This window comes from Gobius niger (assembly GCF_951799975.1).
Source record: "Gobius niger genome assembly, chromosome: 11".
Taxonomy (NCBI): Eukaryota; Metazoa; Chordata; class Actinopteri; order Gobiiformes; family Gobiidae; genus Gobius; species Gobius niger.
Window position 1 is genome coordinate 10,139,840 of NC_136862.1, and position 21,173 is coordinate 10,161,012.

Below are 21,173 nucleotides of genomic sequence, written 5' to 3' on the forward strand. Positions count from 1 at the left end.
GTTTGGTCTTTTGATATAATGGAGGGAAGGAGATTTTCCAGCCTGAGAGCTAGTACTTTAGCCAGGATTTTTGCATCTGTGTTCAGGAGGGATATGGGCCTGTATGAAGCACAGCTGGTTGGGTCTTTACCTTTCTTCGCAATTAGCGTGATACATGCCTCAGTAAAGGATTCAGGAAGTTGACCTAAGTTACAAGACTCTGAGAGGACAGAGCCAAGCAGCGGCGAGAGTGCATGAGAAAACTTTTTAAAAAATTCTGACGGAAATCCGTCAGGGCCTGGACATTTGTTTGACTGCATAGATGTTATGGCCTTTACGATTTCTAATTGAGAAATTGGATCCTCTAACCTTTTAGCAGAATCTGTGGAAAGTTGGGGAATATTGAGGTTATCAAGAAAACAATTAATTGTATCAGCAGTTACAAATGTCTCCGAGGTGTAAAGTTTTGTATAGAACTCTCTAAAAGCTGTGTTGATTTTCAAGGGGTCAGACGTAATCTCACCACTGCTCAGCCGTATCCCCAAAATAGATTGCTTGGACCTAGAACTCTTAAGTTGATTGGCTAATAGTTTATCAGACTTGTCTCCATAGGTATAAAACATAGTTTTATTCCTTAATAAAAGCTGTTCAACACGGTAAGTAGTGAGCAGGTCGAACCTAGTTTTTAGCTCGACTCTCTTTTTATATAGACCAGGGCATTTATTTTGAGCGTATTGTTTATCTAATTCTCCAATTTGACGGATAAGTTCATTTTGCTCCTGTATTGAGTTGCGTTTCATTCGGACAGTGTAAGCAATAATCTGCCCACGTAGGTACGCTTTAAGCGCATCCCACAAAGTTTTATAGGAAATATCTGGATTAGTATTTGTGTCAAGAAAAAAAGTTATTTCGTTCTCTATAAACTTAACAAACTCTGCATCGGACAGCAAAGTGGAGTTAAAACGCCACTGCCTACACCCAGGAGGAATGTCAGGAATCAGCAGGGAGAAAGTTAAAGGTGCGTGATCCGATATTACGATTGGATGGTATTCACAGGTGCTGACCAAGGGCAGAAGTTGATTATTAACAAGGAAATAATCAATTCTTGAATACGTATGGTGGACTGGTGAGAAGAAGGAAAACTCTTTGGTACTTGGGTGTAAAAAACGCCAAATGTCGCATACACCAAAATCACAAAGAAAACCATTAATAGCGCAGGCCGACCTACTTGCCGTGGCAGGATTGTTAGAGGATCTGTCCAAGGCTGGATCCAACCAGCAGTTAAGATCACCCCCAAGTATAAGGTTATAAGCATTCAAGTCTGGTAGCAAAGAAAACAATCGATTGAAGAAACTGGCATCATCCACATTTGGGGCGTATACATTGACCAGGACCACAAGTGTGTTATACAGTTTGCCTGAAACAATTACATAACGACCATAGTTATCCGACGACACATCATGTGGTTCGAATGAAACATCATGATTAATAAATATTGAGACCCCTCGAGATTTGCCCTGAAATGAAGAATTAAAACATTGGCCAGACCAACGCAGCAAACGACTTGAATCTGAGTTCCGAATATGGGTTTCTTGCAAAAAAGCAATTTTGGCCTTAAGCTGCTTTAGGTGTGAAAAAACCTTCTTTCGTTTAACAGGATGATTTAATCCCTTAACATTCCAGCTCACAAAATTAAGGCCGTTCATTGTACAGCATGAATAAAAGCGTAAAAATAGAACAGGTCATGGTGGCTTAATGATAGCATTAAATAAGCAAAGTGTCCAGCACTTTTCCAAAAAGTTGCAAAATGCAACAGGATCATTGGCAGTGACAGTCCTCCCCTCCCACCCCACCCAAAAAAAGACAGCTGCAGTAGTAAAAAATAAATAAAAAAGCAGCAAGCTCTATAAACCAACTGACTACTTAAACTCGCCTCCCCAGTGATAAACATAATTCAAGCTGCAGCTCCAGCAATAAGCAAAATTAGAATATTAACCCCCCCCCCCCCACACACACACCAAACAAAAAAACGTGTCAGAGAAAAGTTATATAAGCCATAGAACTAAACATGTCGGATACAGTAAATATTGTCCCAATACAAGTCCGAAATGCTATTGTAATGGGCCATTTGCCTTAAACAGACCTTCAATGTAAGAGAACAGTGCAAAACAATGCCAAAATGCTTATAACTAAAAACAGTCACTTATGGTTAAAGCGGTGAAATTTAAATTGTCAAAACAGTAAACAATATGCTTCACCGGTACTTGAGCTGGTATCCACAACGACTAAGTCCGGTGGAAATACGCGTCAGTCACTCCACTTCTACATCGTGTAGTTGGCGACCCGGGTGATCATCAATAAACTTCTGTGCTTCAGCCACAGAGTTTATCCGCTTCTTGGCTCCCCCCGGCAAGGTTATGCGAAGACGAGCTGGGTAGAGCAAAGCAGGTTTAAACCCCCTTTTGTAAAGCTCCGCCATCACGTCCTTGTATTTCACTCGTTGACTCATCACTTCCGCGCTGTAGTCCTCCACAATGCGAATCTGCTGGCCATGGAAGTCGAATCTCCCTTTGCGGCGGGCTTCCCTGATGAGGGCCTCCTTCGTTTGGTACCGGTGGAGGCATAGAATGACTGGCCGCGGCCACTGCCCCGGACCGGGTTTGGGGGCTAGCGTGCGGTGGGCTCTGTCGATCTCTGGCGGGTTAGGAAGGATGTTTTTCCCGATAACCTCCTGGAGCAACTGAGAGAAAAACTCCGTTGGGCGTCCAGTCTCTGTGGACTCAGCTAGGCCAATGATGCGTATATTTGATCTTCGGCCTCGGTTTTCTAATTCGACAACTTTAGCCTTGAGCTTGTCGTTCTCCTCGCGTAGAAGTGAACATGTAGCTTCGATATCCGCTACGCGCTGACTAAGGTCATCCGTGGCTAGTTCCAAGGAGGAGACGCGTTGGTCGTGGTCATCTGCCAACAGTTTGGTCTGATCCAGCTTGGTCTCAATCCCTGTGAGTGATGCCTTAAACTCAGCAGACAACTCTTCACGGTGTTTCTGGAGTAGGGCGGATATGGCATCTATCGTCAAGCTAGCAGTAGCAGCAGCACCGTTAGCATTAGCTCCGTCCTTAGCATTAGCTCCGTCCTTATCTGCGGTTTTCCTGGGAGGTGGCATTTCGAAAGGTTGTTTCTATCCGTACTTGGCTTCGGTAAAAGGTAGGAATCTTTAGCGTAAACAGTAGGCGCAAATTTTTGGTTAGTGTGGGGTCTGAAGGTAATAAAAGTCTTAAATTCTGCCGGAGCTCGCTCGTCACGCGTCTACTCCCTTAAAGCCATAAACCGGAAGTCCTATTTCTCGCATTTTAGACTACTTTAACAGGTATTTGATCTCTTATTTGCACAATAACATTTCACATAATCATCTTGGGGGCCAGAGAGACATTGCCTACCCCTGCTTTAGTCTATATTCTGTATTAGTAGATAAACATTTAACATGTTTGTATTACACGTTACTGGTTCAAAAATGTAGCTGAGTTGCACTACTTTCAGTTACTTTTGGCAAAACATAAACTGAAAATAGACATTTAAAACATTTAAATGCTCTTGTAACTCGAGTTACTTGAATAGTAAAGACTAATATATTCCGGTATTTATGTACTGTGTTATATTCCTACTTACTTTAACTGTAACTGTGATTTTTAAACACCATAATCCATCACCAGATCTGTTCAATGCTCAAAGTGTATTCATCAGGCTGCCATTATTTGCTTGTGTGTTGCCAGGTGGAAGTGAAAGCTTGATTTTGCTGTTTTGTAACATGTAATTCCTGTCCAGTTTCTTGCTGTCTTTTCTTTACATAGACACAAATGATCAAGTGGCCAAAACAATGTTGATTTTTTGCGCGACACATCCACTTCAAGCTTTCAACACGTCAACAGCTCCATTAATGCATATAATTATCCAAAACACTGGCTTATTTAACAACGGCGCACTGAATGAGGTGTGCTCGCTACAAGGGGGGGAGGCATGTCGCTCAGCCAAACCCACAATACTTTACAAGAGTGAATTGTGTTCGGTGGTGGCACTGCTTCCCCTGTGGGCTGGAGCTTCATCAGAACTGACAGCTCTATCCCCTGCCTGTGCTGCAGCCTGATACACAGAGAGACCTAATCTAATTCAGGCCGCAGCTAAAAGGCTATTAGCCGCGCAGCCATCATTTTTCAAAGCTGTTTCAAACCAGGACTTTTCCCCAAGGCAACAAGACTTCACTGGGAGAAGCTCTATGTCTGAAACCACAGTGGGGAAGGAGAGGAAGATACAACTTAGGGAGGAGGAAAGGATTAGGATGTAGGATGTATGGGCAGATCACTTGTAAGAGATGGGTGTGGACTCTAAAGCCCTGTGTTTTGATAAACAGTGAGTTCATGCAGCATTCATACATCTCTATTTATTCTTATGTTGAAGTCTGAGACTGAAAATGATTTAAAAGATTTACTTTTTCCTTTTTAAAATAGCAAAAAACAAAACTACACTCTGACTTATACAGTTTACACAGAGGCTATATTCCTTTCCTTACAATAAATGGATTTTATGACGGACCTAAACTTCTTTGAATGTTCAAAAACAGCACAACTATGACTGGCAGCAATGGCATGGCTCTGCTGTTGTTCCATAGGGAATGGGCAAGGGCTTAATATTGAAGCTGCAGTTACATATAAGACCGGAGGTGGCAGTAGTGAGTATAAATTGACCAACTTTGGGTTAGAGTTACTTATTACATTATGTAAGCTCCAAAGTACTAATACATATTATTCCATTGTGTATGTACTGCATAGGTACAAGTTATTACACATTGTTACAGAGCACATTACATTGTACTTAAAGCAGTACTAAGTCATACGCCTAGAGGCCATAAGCGCCACTACAGGTGTCGCAGCATGTTCAGTTTTTTTTTACTCATTAATTGTCCGTGAGAGTAAATACTCGCTGACAGAAAAGACAAAGGGAGAGAGGGATAATGTACATCCAATTACACAATGGACATAATTTTTTTCACTCTTCATTTGCCTGTAAATGCTGTTTGGTGCTAGCTCTCAGTTAGCTTTGCCCGTTAGCCTGTTAGCTTCTTCTTCGTGATTCTATTAGTGTGTATTGGTGACTCCGACCCGGAGGCAGCGAAGTTGGTTTTCTGGCCAGAGACACCAGGAGGAGATGAAAGACCCCCCAATCATCCCATTAACACTGGTATCACCCCCAGAGAGACTACGAAAAGGATTTTTTTGAAGGTAAACAAGCTACTTAGTACTGCTTTGTATGTATCAAGGGCAGAGACCATGTCAGCTTTTTCATATTTTTTCATTTCTATTTTTAATGTATTGTTGTGGTGTGATCAGTGTGGATATTTCTTACCAACAGAAAAGACATTTGCGTGATTTTAGTATCAGCCTGCTGCACATGAAAAAGAACGATCAAAGGAGGTCTGAAAGCTACCCCAGCCCGCTGTGTACGTGTAACCTGCCCGTGTTGCTGAATGGTGCGGTTTTGTGTTGGCCCGCGTGCGCACTCACTTGTGACTGTTGGCGAGGCAGGGCTGAGTTGGCGAGAGCCGCGAGGGCAGCACGTCATATTCATCACCGACTTGAACACCGTTGGAAAAAGGCTGCAATGACACGAAACACGGAGGGAGGAGGGTGAATGGAAAGCGCTGTGTAAGACGCCTCAGAGAACACTGGCAACTGTGTTTTCAGACGGGTTTGCTCATGGATGGATCTGAAAAGCTGTCATTCGGAGTTTGTAGAAGCACGACAACAGGAAAATATGGAATTGTCATTTAGTGTTTGGGTCTCAAAATCAAGATTCAGTTCACTTTGCACATTTTCAATATATAACTTGGAAGAGAAACTTGGAAGTGCTGAACTAAGAAAATAATCAAATGCACTTTAACATGTTTGTACAGACCTAAACTACAAGCTTAGCAGGTTTCATAAAAACATAATACAACCACAAAAAGATGACTTCACTGTTCGTCATGCTTTATTCTTAGTAAATTCAGTCCAAAAATAAGACCATGAGTTCAGTTTCTTGGCTTTAGGGGGAAAAAAAAGAAAAGACAAAAGTTATAGCTCCCTTAGGTCCTTCTGTCTGAGGGGGAGATTTACTTTTCTCTGCAAACAATAGAGTCGAACACCAGACACAATGGGACCACATAGAATTACATGACAGGAAAGCTATATATTACATTGACGACCAAAGGGATTTGCAGAGGCGACAAAGTTTCTTGCTCTATTAATTACCACATCTTTAACCATCATCTGCTTTCACCGAATGAACTGCTTATTCAGTCAGGAGAGGCGGAAGTGCCCTGCAGCTCATAATCATGTGACTGCCGCGTTTTTGCTGAGGATATTTGTTTGAAATGGTGAGTCAAACTGTAATCTGCATTGACAGATTAAGAAGCGCGTGGGGAACAGCAGTGAGGTCAAAGAAGGACTGGGCGCCGGGTTTACACGCGCCACTGACTGGTCCCAACGATACCAAAATGCTTTACAACGCAACTGTAGAGGAAACCACGATACTTTTCTTTTGTTTTGAGTTAAGAAAGTAAGCTGTCCCCGTCGGGCTATTTGACCACTGCATTTAACTCTTTCAATGTCACTGCGGCAACATTTAAGGAGCGTAGGCAGTGACCAAGTGGACCCACCTCTAGATCTATAGTCTAGAGGGGGAGAGGTTTTTAGCCTTTTGTGCACATTTTAACCTCTTGACCCTAACTTTAAAGGGGCTAGTTGCAAGTTAGCCATTTTATACTCACTACTGCCACCTCAGGTCATATGTGTAACTAAACTAAACTCCGTATAGTCTTTTTGACTGAGCACATTTTGGTTATATCCAAATCTAAAAGCTTCTCGGAACGCACACAGCCTCATTCAAAGCTAAAAATGATATCTATTTTGTCGCTTTGACACTGTGTTTTTGTCATTTTTTTCAAGCATTTTGTCATGTTTTCCTATGTTTTTTTTGTCACTGTTTTGTTGCTATAACATCACTTTTTTTCTTCGCTTTTTTCCTCAAGTTTTCACCATTCTTTAGTCATATTTTTTGTCGCTTTTCCATTGTGTTATTGTTGCTTTTCTGGAGATAATCTTCTCGGTTCAGGTGGGGGTTAAGAGGTTAAGTAGAATACTTTGTACTTATTGTGTTTCTTAAAAAAGATACAGATTCATGAACAGAGCTGTTCGGACGATGCCCCGGACATGGTTTGTATCCAGGAAATGTCCCGCGCACCATTCACACACACACCACGTCTAGATCTGTTGGCAGTTCACAGAAAACTGCCAGGAGGGCAAAATGTTTGCATCTGTGAAAAAGTGAAGAATCCAGTTTATAACCTACAAGATAGATACAGATACTAGGGCGGCAAGGTTTATCAAAATCAAATCGAGGTTTTGACCACTGCAATAACCTCAAGAGGCTGAGTTTGATAGATGTTCACCAATCAGAATTGTGGAGCCTTGTGATCTCAGGTTCAGCTGCAACAGAAAGGTTTCCATAAAGCAGATTCTTAAGTGTTTGGATAGACATTATGTGAGTTATTTTAGTCACATGGCTGTCCCGCAGAGGTACTCTGAATGTTGGGGAAAGGTGGAAGCCGAACTCTACCAGAAGAGGGCGCTGTCCATATAAAACCAAATATTTTAGAAAGTAGATTATTGTTTATTATAATGTGGGGCAATTTGAGCAAGAATATGTTGGTAACACTTTATATTAAGGTGTGCTCAATAAAGGGACTATACAGAGTTTAAAATTGTTAAAATTATGTATTTTCCTCCCCCTACATGTTTCAGCAATGTTCGAATGTGTAGAATGAGCCCAGACCTGTTCACCACAACTGCCTCTAAAATCCTGCACTGTCACTCAAAAAGTTGTTACTTCGGGTCCGAATTGCTGTGATGCCCGAGCTTAATATAGAAGGTGCAGTTACACGTATGACCTGAGGTGGCAGTAGTGAGTATAAAATGGCTAACTTGCATCTAGTCTTTAAGTATTAATAAGGTATTAATAAACATTAATAATATGCTTGTAAAGTATCAACACACTGGTTAATATACTTTAATCTGTTAACATACTAATGGCCATTAAAAATATGCTAACCATAACCTTAACCTTAACCTAACCCTGACCTTAACCCTTACCCTAACCCTAACAATGACTACTAATGCTTGTTAATACTTTATGAGCACACCTTAATCTAAAGCGATACCAGTGTGTTTGACTGAAGTCTAAAAGTAACATGACTTCCTTCACATTTTAGCAGTTTTTGTCCAAAAAGTCGCAATTCAGTTTCTTATCAAAATCGTGCAGCCCTTACAGATACAGGATATTTACAGCGACGCTAAAGAACAGTGTTACCACAGCAATAACATAGTGTCACTATTAAAAAAAATCATGGCGGCCTTTGAAGTTGGGGTTGTACTATATGAAGAAGAAAAGTTATGTAAATAGCAAATCAATGTGACGGCTATTAGCGAACAGGACAATGCTCTCCACGGGGCGTCTACAGTGATCAAAGAGTCTCCCTGAGGCGGTGTGTTAGTTTGCGTGTCGCTCTGTTGCTGTAAAGCCGAGCGAGAGCGCAATTATGCAGATGGTCGCGTTAGAGCCACTTCTATAGCAGTAAATGTGGACGTCTCAGAGGGTTGGTGTTTGTGAACGGTCAGCTCCTTCTACCAGCCTCAAAGCAGAAAGCTCATCATGAGGCCTATTTTCATGTTTATATTGCGTCTGCTAGAATTCAACCTCGTATTTACTTATTAGGAGAATGACGGCGGGGATTATTATCCGGCGGCTGTTTTGCACCTTATCAGCAAAGTGGCTGTCACATGAGGTTTTCTTCAGCCTTTCTGTTTCATCTGCTCCACAATCACTGTCGTAAACTATGTGCGAGTTATTAAACCAGGCTTGACAGAGAACTCCAATCCCTCATGACTATGTTCAAACAATAAAAACATGCGGAGCGGCTCGTAAACAAGGCCCGGCACTATCTCGCTCTGTGCATGTGAACAAAAGACATGAATGTAAACTCATTAAGATTTGGTGCGACACGAGGCAAACGCCTGTTTAATTATTTGTGTCAGAAAATAGAAGCTCTAATCCCATGTGCCCAGTCTGTCTGTCTTTAGAGCAGAACAAAGTAGCCACATCCCGTCAGTGGGAGTGTAAATTCACTTTATAGACATTAAACAATCAAAGAAAAAGCTTCTGTTAGTTAGAACTGAACAAAGTCAAAATCATGCATCAACACAACTGCTTACTGACCCTGGAGTCTGGCCTGGAAGCACAGCCGGGGCAAGAATTAAGGAACAAACTCCCTGAGCAGAGTTTTGAACAACCCAAACAGAAACATTAAACACTATAAATCGTGGTAATATCGGCACAATGACACAGTAATGGGCCATTGTACAGGGTAAACTCCACCTCAAGAAGAATATAGAAGCCATAGAAGCTGGAATGGGCAACGGCACCAATTGTGGATTACCTGCTGAACACAATTCAGAATCAACTGAATTAATAATGTGGGTGCAAAACTATAAGTAGCAGGATCCACATCGGGCAAAAAGAAAACGCTTGTCCAGTTTGTAACAAAGTGAGAGGGATTTTACACGGATGGTTTAAAGCGTACCTTGCCGCTGTCTGAATTCCCGTCTCTGTGGTGATTCCGGCTGGACCCAATCGAGGGACAGCTCTCCGGTCGTCTGTGGAGGCACCCGCTCAGTCCCAGCTGGGCGGGGTGCTCGGTGGCGGGGGTGCGGCGGGTGTCAGGCTGGTGGAGGTGTGAGTCGGGCAGCGCGCTGGTGGAGCAGGAGATGGACGAGGACAGAGGGGCGGACAACCAAGACAGACGCGCTTCCGGGGGGACCGGAGCGGGGCGCTCCGGGGGAGGAGGGGGCGGGGGCTCTCTCTGCGGGGGAGGAGGGGCCGGCAGGGGCTTGTCCTGTTTCCTGGACATACCTGGGGAGGACTGAAGACAGACGAGAGGGTCAAAGTGATACATTTACAGTTACATTTGAATTCATTAACAGCTTCCTTCGATCGATGTGAACCCCACACATCAATGAAGCTACACTTACAGCCACATTGTGCACAATTTAAATGGAGATAAGTGCGTTATCTTCAGTTCGGGAGCAGGACCACACCTCACCTACGCCCTTTCCGGTCTCCGTCCTATAAATACCTCCTTCCCATTTATGTGCCCCTCCCTCCCACCCCCTCATTTCACTACTTTTTCAGTCTTTTAGGTCAGTGGGGATGAAAGCCCAAGAGCTCATCTCCGTCTCCTACGAAGCCCCAAAAACAGCAACATTATTCGCCTTCATCATCTTGCTTGTTTCACTTTAATTTGACGTTGTGCTCCTTGTAAGTAAACCCAATAAACAGAATAAAATGGAAGCTTTCATTTTGTCATGAGGGACATAAACCTGTATCTTTGCTGTGAGTGTGAGCTCGCCTCTCCTCAGACACCAGCTCGTCTCAGCATGTTGCTGTTTTCTGCTTTGGCAAGATGTAACCAAATACAAGATTGAAATTTGCAACGCACCCTTCCACATGTCTTATTTGGATAACCCACAGCAAAAACAGCTGAGCGGATTTGATATCGCTGGCACGTCTGTTTGCGTTATGAGATTTACAACCTTTGCTTTAACTAAGTTTGACATCGTAATCAACACTAATATGATTTCCTTAAGAGTTTGTTATATATTGTGTATTATTCAGGTTTTATAAAATACCCATAGTATATCAATGAGAAGACAGACACTTGAACTCCTGACCTGATGGCACAGACGGGAGTAAAACAGTTTGAATAATACTATGAACATCATCTACAAGTGAAATGTTGAAAATGATCTGATTGAATCCGGTGAGGCTTTCTGAACGCTAAAAACATAAGCTGCAGAATCATTTGCGAATGGACAGAATGAACTAAAAACTCCAGGCATGTCTGACACAAGCCTCACACAATTTTACACATTCTATAATTTAGCTTATGTGTGCCATATACAACCCATATAAACTGGCTGAATGTACTGTTATATAAAAAAATTGGTAGTGGAAATGGACAGAGTGAAACTGTAATAACTTTCCTTTCAATACTTTGCTCTTTGGCAGTGGTATCCATGTGTATTCACAGCACTATTCACTACTACTGCTCCAACCTTGGACTTTAAATTGAATTGGACGGTTTCCTTTTCATAAGTCATTCTTTATTCTTGGTTAAATGCCTTCATCCTCCCATGATGTTTGGCTTCATGCTCCCGCTTCCGTACATAGTCAGTGCGCGTGTTTGTGTAACTGACCTTGGGAGAGGCGGTGGGGCTGGCGGAGGGCGAGCGGATGCCCTTCTGGATCAGGTCGAGTCGGGGCGGGACGGGGGGGAGGCTCAGGTGCTGGACGCAGAGGGAGGAGTCTGGGATGTGGGTCTTTCTGTGCTGGCTCACGGGGGACGAGCTGGGGGACACCATGGGGGAGTTCTGGCGCTCCGGACAGTGCTGCGCAAAAGGGAGCACACTTCAGTTACAATGTAGTCACACTTTCATATAGGAGTAAAGAAGTCAAGAGTGTCAAAAATCAAAATCAACTTTTTTAAAGGTGTGAGATCTTTGAGTAATCTTTGAATGTTCTACAGTGGCTTTTCTTATATCCCAAAATACTCCTCCTGAGGTGCTAAACATAATCCTTTCATTGCATGGCTTCACTACAGCCTCACAGTCACACATTTTCTAAGCCACAAAGTGTAAGATATTCATAAAGATGTTTTGGATATTATTATGTAAAAAAGGATAATACCGTCTCTTTAGGCAGGAGGTTTTACTCATGTCATGTTCCTTTGTAAAACTTTCTTTTACATAAATATGTTAAGAGAGTAGAAAACTCTGAATCACACTCCAACACAGTAAGTGGCCTTTCGAAAACTGAGTGCCAGCCGCCATGAAAGTAAAAAAGAAGAGGAATGTAGAAAGAATCCTGAACGTTTTCGACACACTGGCTTGTTTTGTTTATATCTATGAAAGGCCATGTTTTGGAATGGGTTTTGTTCATGAAATGTGGGATTTTAACTTTCAAAATGCAGCTCTGAGATTTACTTGGGTTGATGACTCAGTAATGTCAAGGCACCCAGTCCTTTACTAGCAATAAAGATAATGGAAGGGAGTGGATTTAGAGCCTGGACTGGAGTAGATTTCCCATAGAGTTAAATAGGCTCCTCCCCTCCCTCTAAACCTATGGCATGACATACTACAACAACACAAACGCAACATATTGAGCCATCCGTGCACTTCGATCATACCTTCCTGATATTTGCCAGTCCGTTCATGACCAGGCACTCGTCTCTGTCCTCCTCGTCGTCCAGCTCCAACATGGGGCAGCTGTGTTGGTCCAGGAAGAAGCACTTGTTGCCCTCGTTCCGCGGGTCGAAGGGGTCAACGATGATGGGCTCCGTGCCTTTGATCTCACAGCGGCAGAACGGACATCCCTGACCGTCTGACTCCTGCCACACACAAGAAGAGACCTTTGTTTCAGCAAGCCTAAAGACACCGCGACTTCAGAGATATTTTGAGCAGGAGCCGAATACGTTATTTGTTGCAGTGATGGAAACGAAGGACATTGGCATTAAAGAATCAACATCATTTATACACCGGTCCTTGAATGAAATGCTTGTGTGAAAAGTCTTGCTGGGTGAAAACTATAAGGTGATAAGTGAGCCGTCAGTCCACAAGCCTGAGGAAATAAAGGTTTCATTTCACATTAACACAATAATAGGATGGAATAGCATGGTTCCAAACAGTATCAAAATAAATGTGTAGTAACCCAGTGTGACCTCTTAACTCCCACTGGAACCGAGTTTGGCTTTACCCAAATCTAAAAGCTTCTGGAAAAAAGCGCCAAAACAGATGAAAACGAGATGTAAATGAGGATAAAAATGTAACGAGAAAGGAAAAGAAAAGGGACAAAAAATTGACAAAAATGTGACAAAAAAAAGTGATGAAAACTCAACAAAAAAGTGACGGAAAAGTGGCAAAAACACGACAAAGCCGCTTTCAAAAAAAGCGGCAAAAGCGCAGCGATAATGCAGTTTAGCTGTCGGTCTTTGCTTTCAAATGAGGTATTACACTGGTCTATAGGCTGTAAGCTCCAGTCCAGAAGTTTATAAATTGGAGTAAAACTGAACTGGAGAAAATGGTTAAATAGTAAAGTTTTATAGAAACTTTACTATGTACCGGTACTCTTAAATTAATTTGTGTAGAAAGGCCCAACCAGGGACTGGACTTGAAAATTGCATGGCATAATCCCAACATACAGTAGTTTGGAGATACTTGGTAATATGGAAACAGGGTCTCAAGTTATTATGCTATTTACATCGTATCATTATGTTGCTGTAAAATGCAACTCATTCATTGTGTTGCCCATTACCCTGAATACAAACATAATAACACTGTCCGTACTGTATATCCTGGGGGTTAAAGCTGCAGCACAAATGCTGAGCAATCGACTCTTAAAGCCCCAACGATTGGCTGAATGTCTCTCCATACTCTACTAATCAAGCAGAGCATGATCTTAATTCACTAATGTAATAAATGACTACAATATTTTTAAGCATAGAAGTATTACAAGCATACTTTTCCCAAATAAACGCCAGATGTCAACTACTCATCACAAGCCTGCTTCAGCTCACATCTGCTCCACACGTGCACAACATTACGTGATCAGCGCTGACCTACTGTTCTATGGCTCTGTTTCTCCCATTCATGAAAGAAGTCTGGCAAGGTCCAGCGGACACATGTTAGCAAAGCCCATCTCCGGGGAAAGCTGTGTAGCAACTTAACAACATTCACCATCCATATGTACGTTTGTATTCCTCCTGGCAGTCCCGTCGAGCCAGGGTCATAAATAAGGAAATAAAAGAGGTTTTGGTTCCAGCGCATCTCCCGGCGTTTACTGTGTGAGCCTACAATCAAAGACAGACATAGTTTGGTGGAGAACAAAGCGACGTTTGTGGCAGCCATATGGTTAGGGGACTTGGCGGAGGACGCACCAAAGGCATGTTTGAAACTTAACCCTAATTGGAGTGGGAGGGGAAGGGAAGGAGTGGGAGGTTAAAAGGAAAGAGCCCGAACAGTGGAAGATGGTCAGAGACAGTCGTGAAACGAATGATCATCAATGGAATCAATGGAGCGGACAAACAGAGGAGTAAAAGCAGCTCAACTTTTGATTTGTTGAAAGGGAGTTCAACAAATACCGCGAGTTTAGAAAGTTTTCAGACCTATTTCTAACATTAGTTATACAGCATAAGCAAAACTATTAACAATGTGACACAGTGAATCAAACGTGGTAAAATTGCTCGTAAGAAAAGCCCCTGTGACTCATATGAAAGTGGCTGATTGGAGATAATACTCTCATTCCAGTAATAAGGGATCCCTCTAATGCGCCCCCATACTCTGTGGACATCAAAGGCCCTCATTACAGAGCACAGGAAGTGAGTGACACAAACCACCCTGCAGCTGTGCGCCAGGAGACACCCAGCTGACTAACACCCAGCCTGGATAAAGCTCAGCGAGCACCCCCTTGAGTCAGTGGAGCTGGTTACTCACTGCCACCACGTAGGAGGGTTCCCTTATATTCTGAGTCATATGAACTCATCTTGGGGGAAAAATACCTCAACCCTCAAGAGTGTGCGCCGCGCTACACGTCAGCGGCCCGCGGAGGGGAGGAGGGTCACCGCCAGTTGTCATAACAGGAAGCATGACAAACAAACAGGGCTGATGTGGGTGCCGCTCCGTCCCACTGTGTACTCTGCAAAGGCTTTTCATTCGAAAAATACATACTAAAGCCACTCGGAGAGAAGCTCTGCAGTGTGAAATCAAACCTCATGAAAGCAGAACAAACAGTGGTGTGCGCGCACCAAAAGGCGGCTTAAATCGGAGTTTACCAAGACTTTTATGTGGAGGATTTGTGAAGCCGTATCCCGCAGACGATATATCCTCTTTTAATAGAGGCTGTAGCCTCTGAAGGGTTGAATTTTGTGTTGTATTTGATCTGAGAATGGCAGAAAATCTTCTGCAAAACATACACAGATGCACCATGTAAAACACCACAAGAGGAGCGTTTACGTACTTCAGTATGAGCAACCTCTTTTCTAGACATTTCTAGAATTCAAATATTATAAAGAAACCAGGAAGAAGAGCAACAACTTGGCTTTGCTAATGGGCCTCCTATCAAAAAACATCAAATATCTCATGGGCCTTACTTTTTATTGATTAAAAAAATAAACAAAACTATTATTTTTTGACATTGTATAAAGTTCTTGAGGTGTTTTTTTACCATTAAATTTGACAGTCTAATCCCCCAAACCTATAGATTAAGTGTATAGTAAACGTTTGTCGGAACAAGAACATAACCAATGATCATTAAAGCACAACTAAATTACGTTAAATATGTCAGTGCTTCTCAAAATCCATGACATCACCTTAACAATGAAATAAACCCATGTCAATAAAATCCAACTGTATCTACATTAACATAAGGACATTCTGCGGTGCTGCATTTATTAGTGAGCTAAAAATACACCAACAAGTCATGTGGCAAATTCAGCTGGAAAGGTTATGACAACAGAACAATGACATTTAATTTGTTAATGTAGATATATTCTGAAGCGACGGCGTTTCCAGTGGAGACGCTAAACAAAAACAGGACGTGCAGGAAACAAAAGACTGATAACCGACAACTGGAAACTATTAAAATGCTAATAAACGGAGAAACAAAATGTACAAGACTTCTCAATATGGAAACACTGTGCTGTGACTCGCGCTAACAACAAAGCCACAACAACTACATGGTATGATTATGCCCACCCGTGCTACGTTCAATATTCAGATAATGATTTGACAGGTGAATGCCTCCTCCAGAAGCGCAGGAGTTATATGACAATTACAAAATTACACACTACAGTGTCTGGAGAAAATATCAGATCAAAACAATGTCTGAACTTGGAATCAGTGTTGGATGTGTTTAAACTATTATGTATTCACAGGAAAATGTGCATATTTTAACATTCATATTTGGCTGACAAAAGGTGCTTAAGCTTTTGCTAGAAAAAAAACAAGCAGTGAAGGGCGAGCTGGTGTTGTTGTTGCCGTGTTATTAATGGTTCCTCATTAATATTCGAACAGGGTTATAAATAACATAACACACCTTCTGTTGATGTGTTTTTTTGTAATTTTTCGCCAATTTGACAAACGCTCACAGCACGGAGGATTGTTGTTTTTTTTCCTCTATGCTTTTTTATTGTAAAGGCACAATTTAGTATACACAACACACACAATTTCAGGGTTATAATAATGGATTGTTATTGAGGGGAGTTCTGCATCCCAACGGTCTCACTGCTCACGAATAGCATGTGACTGCAAATAAACAAATCTGATTGCACGGGTCCGAGCAGCGAACGAGGGCGGGATGTCCAGACTGATATCCCTGTGTATAAAAAATACAGAGGGTTATCATTCTGGACTTGCCAGGCTACTTAAATTCAACCTGAATGACCTATGTTTCACATGCAGCCAACCATCACCGAGGATCATGTATAAGCCTGCTGCTTGTCAGACTCGCTCGCTCCCCGGCTTGTGCAGCGACTTCACCCTCACCAGTGTCCAGACTCCGAAGGGAATGATATCTCCAATGCTTACGTGTTTCAAATACTATTATGATTCAATATTTACATTATTCATGTTGCTCCTTCATGGTCCGCTTAGTAAAGGTGCAAAGGAGTCGAGAGGTGAATTTGTGTGGTTTTGGTCTGATTAAAAAGGAAGATATGAAATTCAAATTCTTGGTAACACTTTACAATAATGACACCTTATTTAGCCTTAGTAGAAAAGGTTAAATCATCAACTGGGCTGGGTTTAGGTAAAGTCGAGGACATTTCGCTTCTAGTCACAGAAGATGATTGATGATTTAACTTTTTCTACTATGGATACTCCCTAGATGAATGAGAGACTTCACAAACTTACTTAGCCTTAATAAATGATGAATTCAACATAATTCATCATGAAAAGTGTGACTGACACTTAACACAATGTTTTTGGAATTTAGCTGTAGAGTGCCAACAATCCAGACCATTTTTCATGATATTTGTAGCACCACAGCGTATTCTACGTTATAGCTGTGGACACATGGCTTTGACTCGATTGAAAGGTGAAACTCTAAGCCCTCCGTAGGTGAAACCCGTTTAATTCTACGTGCCTCAATTCCTGAGAAATATAAAACTGAGGCTAGTTTTGATCAAAATCACTGATTTTTTTTTCTAGAAACTGAGATAGTGCGTCTTTTATGAAACACTCTCCTTTCTGATTAATCCTCTCCTCCACTCTCTTTTACAGGCACTAACGTTATGGGAAGAGGCAAATGCCTAAATATCTCAGTTTCAACGATAACATAGTTGACACGTTTTGAAATACCGCATGTTATTGATTGCTTTTTTGCGTGTGCATTTAAACAGCCTGGTTCTCTTAAACAGGATGTTTCTCAGCCGTCATTGGACCAATTTTAACCATTTAACTCAAAGAAATGTTAAAATCTCAACTGTTTCGATCTTTCCATGGGAAGTCGCTCTGCTTTGTCAAACGCGCTCCAGAGAGCGAGAGAGAAGTGTCGGCTTTACAGCTTCGCGCACAACACCACACCCCTCGGACTAAATAAAGAAAAGAAACGCAATAATATAAATAAAATGTCCAGATGTGACTTTTCACAACTTTTTGACTGTCATCTATTTCAGTTCTGTTCATCACAGAGCTACTAAAATCACACATAAGGTGTATTAGAGTGTCTAGTTTCATAATACTCAAAAACTCATAAATGAGTTTTTGAGTACTCAATGTGTTACTTACTACTTAACTAAAACAGTTAATGCCAACAAACATGAATAATTCTGTGTTAACTCATCATTTATTAAGGCTGAATAAGGTGTAATTATTGTAAAGTGTTTCCAAATTGTTCCACAAGTCTATCCTTTCAGTTCATTTTTGTTTAGTGTTTATTTGTCAACAAAAATCTATGGCTATAATTTATTAATAGTTTTAGTGAAGTTTTATTTTTTGCTAGTTTAGCAAAAAATACATAAATGTTGCTCTCCATCTAAAAAGTGAAAGTCCCCTCCCAGAAAGGCAATAAACTTCTCTGTGAGCCTTGGAGCTGAAGAGTGGAAACAAAGCGTTGCACAAGTAAATGCGCTCCTGGAGGACTGTCGGGGAGTAACCTTGATGGTACATTGTGATTGCGGGGGACGGGCTCTTGGGCGCGTGTCCAGGTCTGCAGAGGCTCTGTGAGTGTCTATGGCGCAGCAGATCAATAGCAGCCGGCCCCGGTGCAGAGTGATACGTCTGTGTGACATGGCCGCGAGAGCCGCACAGATGTCCAGCGTCGAGCTAAATGTGAACGGACTGTGTGGATTTAATGCTAATAAGTCATTAGGGGGAGGCAATTAGCGACGCGCGCGGCTGGCAGGACTTCTGACGTGCACGCTGGCTCGGGCCGGCGTGGGCGAGAGCATGGGGAACACGTCGGGATATATGCACTCTCAGTTTTCACTTCCGCTAGTGACTGAAGTGGAAATATGATTAGGACAGATGCAAGGACACAGCGGGAAGCGAGGGAGGAGGCTCGCTCTCCTGCTCTCGGGCTTCAAGGGTGTTTCCATTATTTAGTTCCTGTACAGATTCTTCATTACCGAACACAGTCTCGTTTGTGCATAACAAGTAACCCGTTTTGGAGATTCACAATTCACTGTGAAGTTCCCTGCGCTTAAACAACATTCCTCTATCTTCAGTGGAAAATATATATCGATAGTCTGGGAAGGTTTTTTTTCTGGAAATCATCTGACAGATCTTTTGAAGAGGTCATCATAAATAATAAATTGTAATTTTATTCATGAGATTCCATACAATGATTGTGTTTTCGCGACAGAATCAGAATCAGAATCTGAATACTTAAATAATCCACATGGGAAAGTCATCAGTTGCTGCTGCTCCAATAAATATAGACAACATTAAAACACAGTACAAAATATCCATCAATAATAAAAGCCATAATACAGTGCTACTGGGACTGTAAGAATGGAGAAGAGTGGAGAAGAAATAGCCATAGACATTAAAGGGATATTTCAGGATTTTTGACATAGGGCCTCATTTCCTAGTTATCCAGAGTGTTGTTGATTTCTGGAGATTTTTTTTTCTTTTTAATCAATGCAGTCCTTATATTTGAAGAGTTTAGTGGTGCTAGGCTAGTGCTAGGCTAGTGCATGTCTATGGTAACTAGTAGCCTGCATTAAAAACAGTCTGACCCAAGCACAGTGCACCTGAGGCAAACACCAGACTACCCATATAAATGTCTGTGTTGACTGAATCATGTTTGAAATATAACCATTTTGCATTTAAAATATCTTATATTTGAGCAGCATCAGCTTCCTGGTTGTAAGCTACGCAGCCGCGGAGTGATCTGCTCGGTTACCGGATCTACAGTAGTTTGTTTACCTGCGGCCGGCATTACTACACGTGGAATTCACAAAGGAACTTTCTACAAATCAGATATGGCAACGTTTGGAGGACGACCCCATGATTTTCGAGAGGTTTTTAATGCAGGCTACTAGTTACCATAGACATGCACTAGCCTAGCACTAGCCTCGCACCACTAAACTCTTCAAATATAAATATATATATCTCCTATATGCATCTCCACAAATCAGCAACACTCTGGATAAATAGGAAATGAGGCCCTATGTCAAAAATCCTGAAATGTCCCTTTAATACCAGCACGAAACCACACTCCAGATGTGAATAAAGTGGCTCTACATAAAGATTAAGTACTAATGTTAACAGTAAACTAATAACAGTAAACCCCATTTCCAAATTTGAGTCACACAGGCTTCATATAGTAGATGCCCTTTATATTTCTGACTGATAAAGTGCACAGAAAGAAATCATGTAGAGTGGGTTGAGACATTGGGTAAACTGCTGAAATTGGCCGACCTGCCATGCATATGTGCTGCAGCTCTAACTACAGTAGTTAATCTTCAGGAAACGCCTCTTGTTTCTATACGCGCTGTCGCCTACGATAGCGTGTGATGAGTGTAAAGTCCAGTACCTGCCAGGCCGTGAGACAGGAAGTGCACATGAGGTGACCACAGGGCTCGATCTTCACGTCCTTGTCGTTCTCCGCACAGATCTTACAGAGCTGGAAGGTGGAGCCCATCTCACAGTACAGCTCATACTGCTCCTGTGTGTAGAGAGTTGTGTCAGCCTCAGGCAATACAAACAGTGGTTATATCTATAATCCATCAGAATCAAATGATATAGAAAACAACCGCCCAGTCATGACTTACTCCATGTGCTCTCACTGAAACACAGAGAATGGATTTGTTGGTCGGTTTACTGTAGGAAAGGCAGCTCAAAAGGCAAAAACTCATAATTTCATGGCAATTATAAAGGAGCCAGTAAGAAATGACACAACCTTTTGTTTTGTTTTTTGTTTTGTCAATCAGATAATAAGCAACTGAAGATAACATATGGGAGCTTCTGTTTCTCATGTCACCAACAGTGTAGTGTGTGTAAGAATAGTGTGACAGTGACAGTGTGAATGTCAAATATTTCAGCCTTTATGTTGGGTATGTTTTGTAGATGAATATTTACTTATTTAATAGGAACAGTGCATATTTGTGAACATCTGCCACCATTACCGCACTGAGGAAAAATGCTAATTTCCATCTGTTGTCCCTCGGCAAATAATGCTTACCTTATTTAACACTTTTTTTTTCTTTACATTTTTTATTTCTTTTTACTCTTTTTATTAAAATTTTCACATATAAACACAACAGACAAAGCGAAAAAAATATATAAATATGTATTTTTAAATAATAATAAATAAAAGGAGGTAGGGAGGGGACTGAGGTTGGTCAGGTCATTCACCCATTCTACATTCATTGTTTAAATCATCTACCTTTTCTTTTAGTTCAAATTTGTCAAGACAGTTTTTTTTTTTTTACCTTTTAACCTTAGCTTTAACCGAGCACATTTTCCCCAGTTCAACTTTACCCAAATCTAAAAGCTTCTTGACTGGAGCTTGCAGCCTATCTAAACGGATGCTTTTGCTGTGTTGCCATTTTT

The 21,173-nt window shown here is 41.7% G+C and overlaps 1 protein-coding gene across 1 annotated transcript in view; it reads right to left on the reverse strand.

The window, feature by feature from the left end:
• cblb (Cbl proto-oncogene B, E3 ubiquitin protein ligase) overlaps positions 1 to 21,173 on the reverse strand; it is a 90,264-nt gene that overhangs the window by 13,489 nt on the left and 55,602 nt on the right. Inside the window, exons 9-13 of the mRNA XM_079565588.1 lie at positions 20,155 to 20,286; positions 12,311 to 12,511; positions 11,322 to 11,513; positions 9,650 to 9,988; positions 5,538 to 5,629 (exon numbers count right to left, since the gene is read on the reverse strand). Coding sequence (XP_079421714.1) covers positions 5,538 to 5,629; positions 9,650 to 9,988; positions 11,322 to 11,513; positions 12,311 to 12,511; positions 20,155 to 20,286 — 956 coding nt within the window. The remainder of the gene's footprint in view (positions 1 to 5,537; positions 5,630 to 9,649; positions 9,989 to 11,321; positions 11,514 to 12,310; positions 12,512 to 20,154; positions 20,287 to 21,173) is intronic.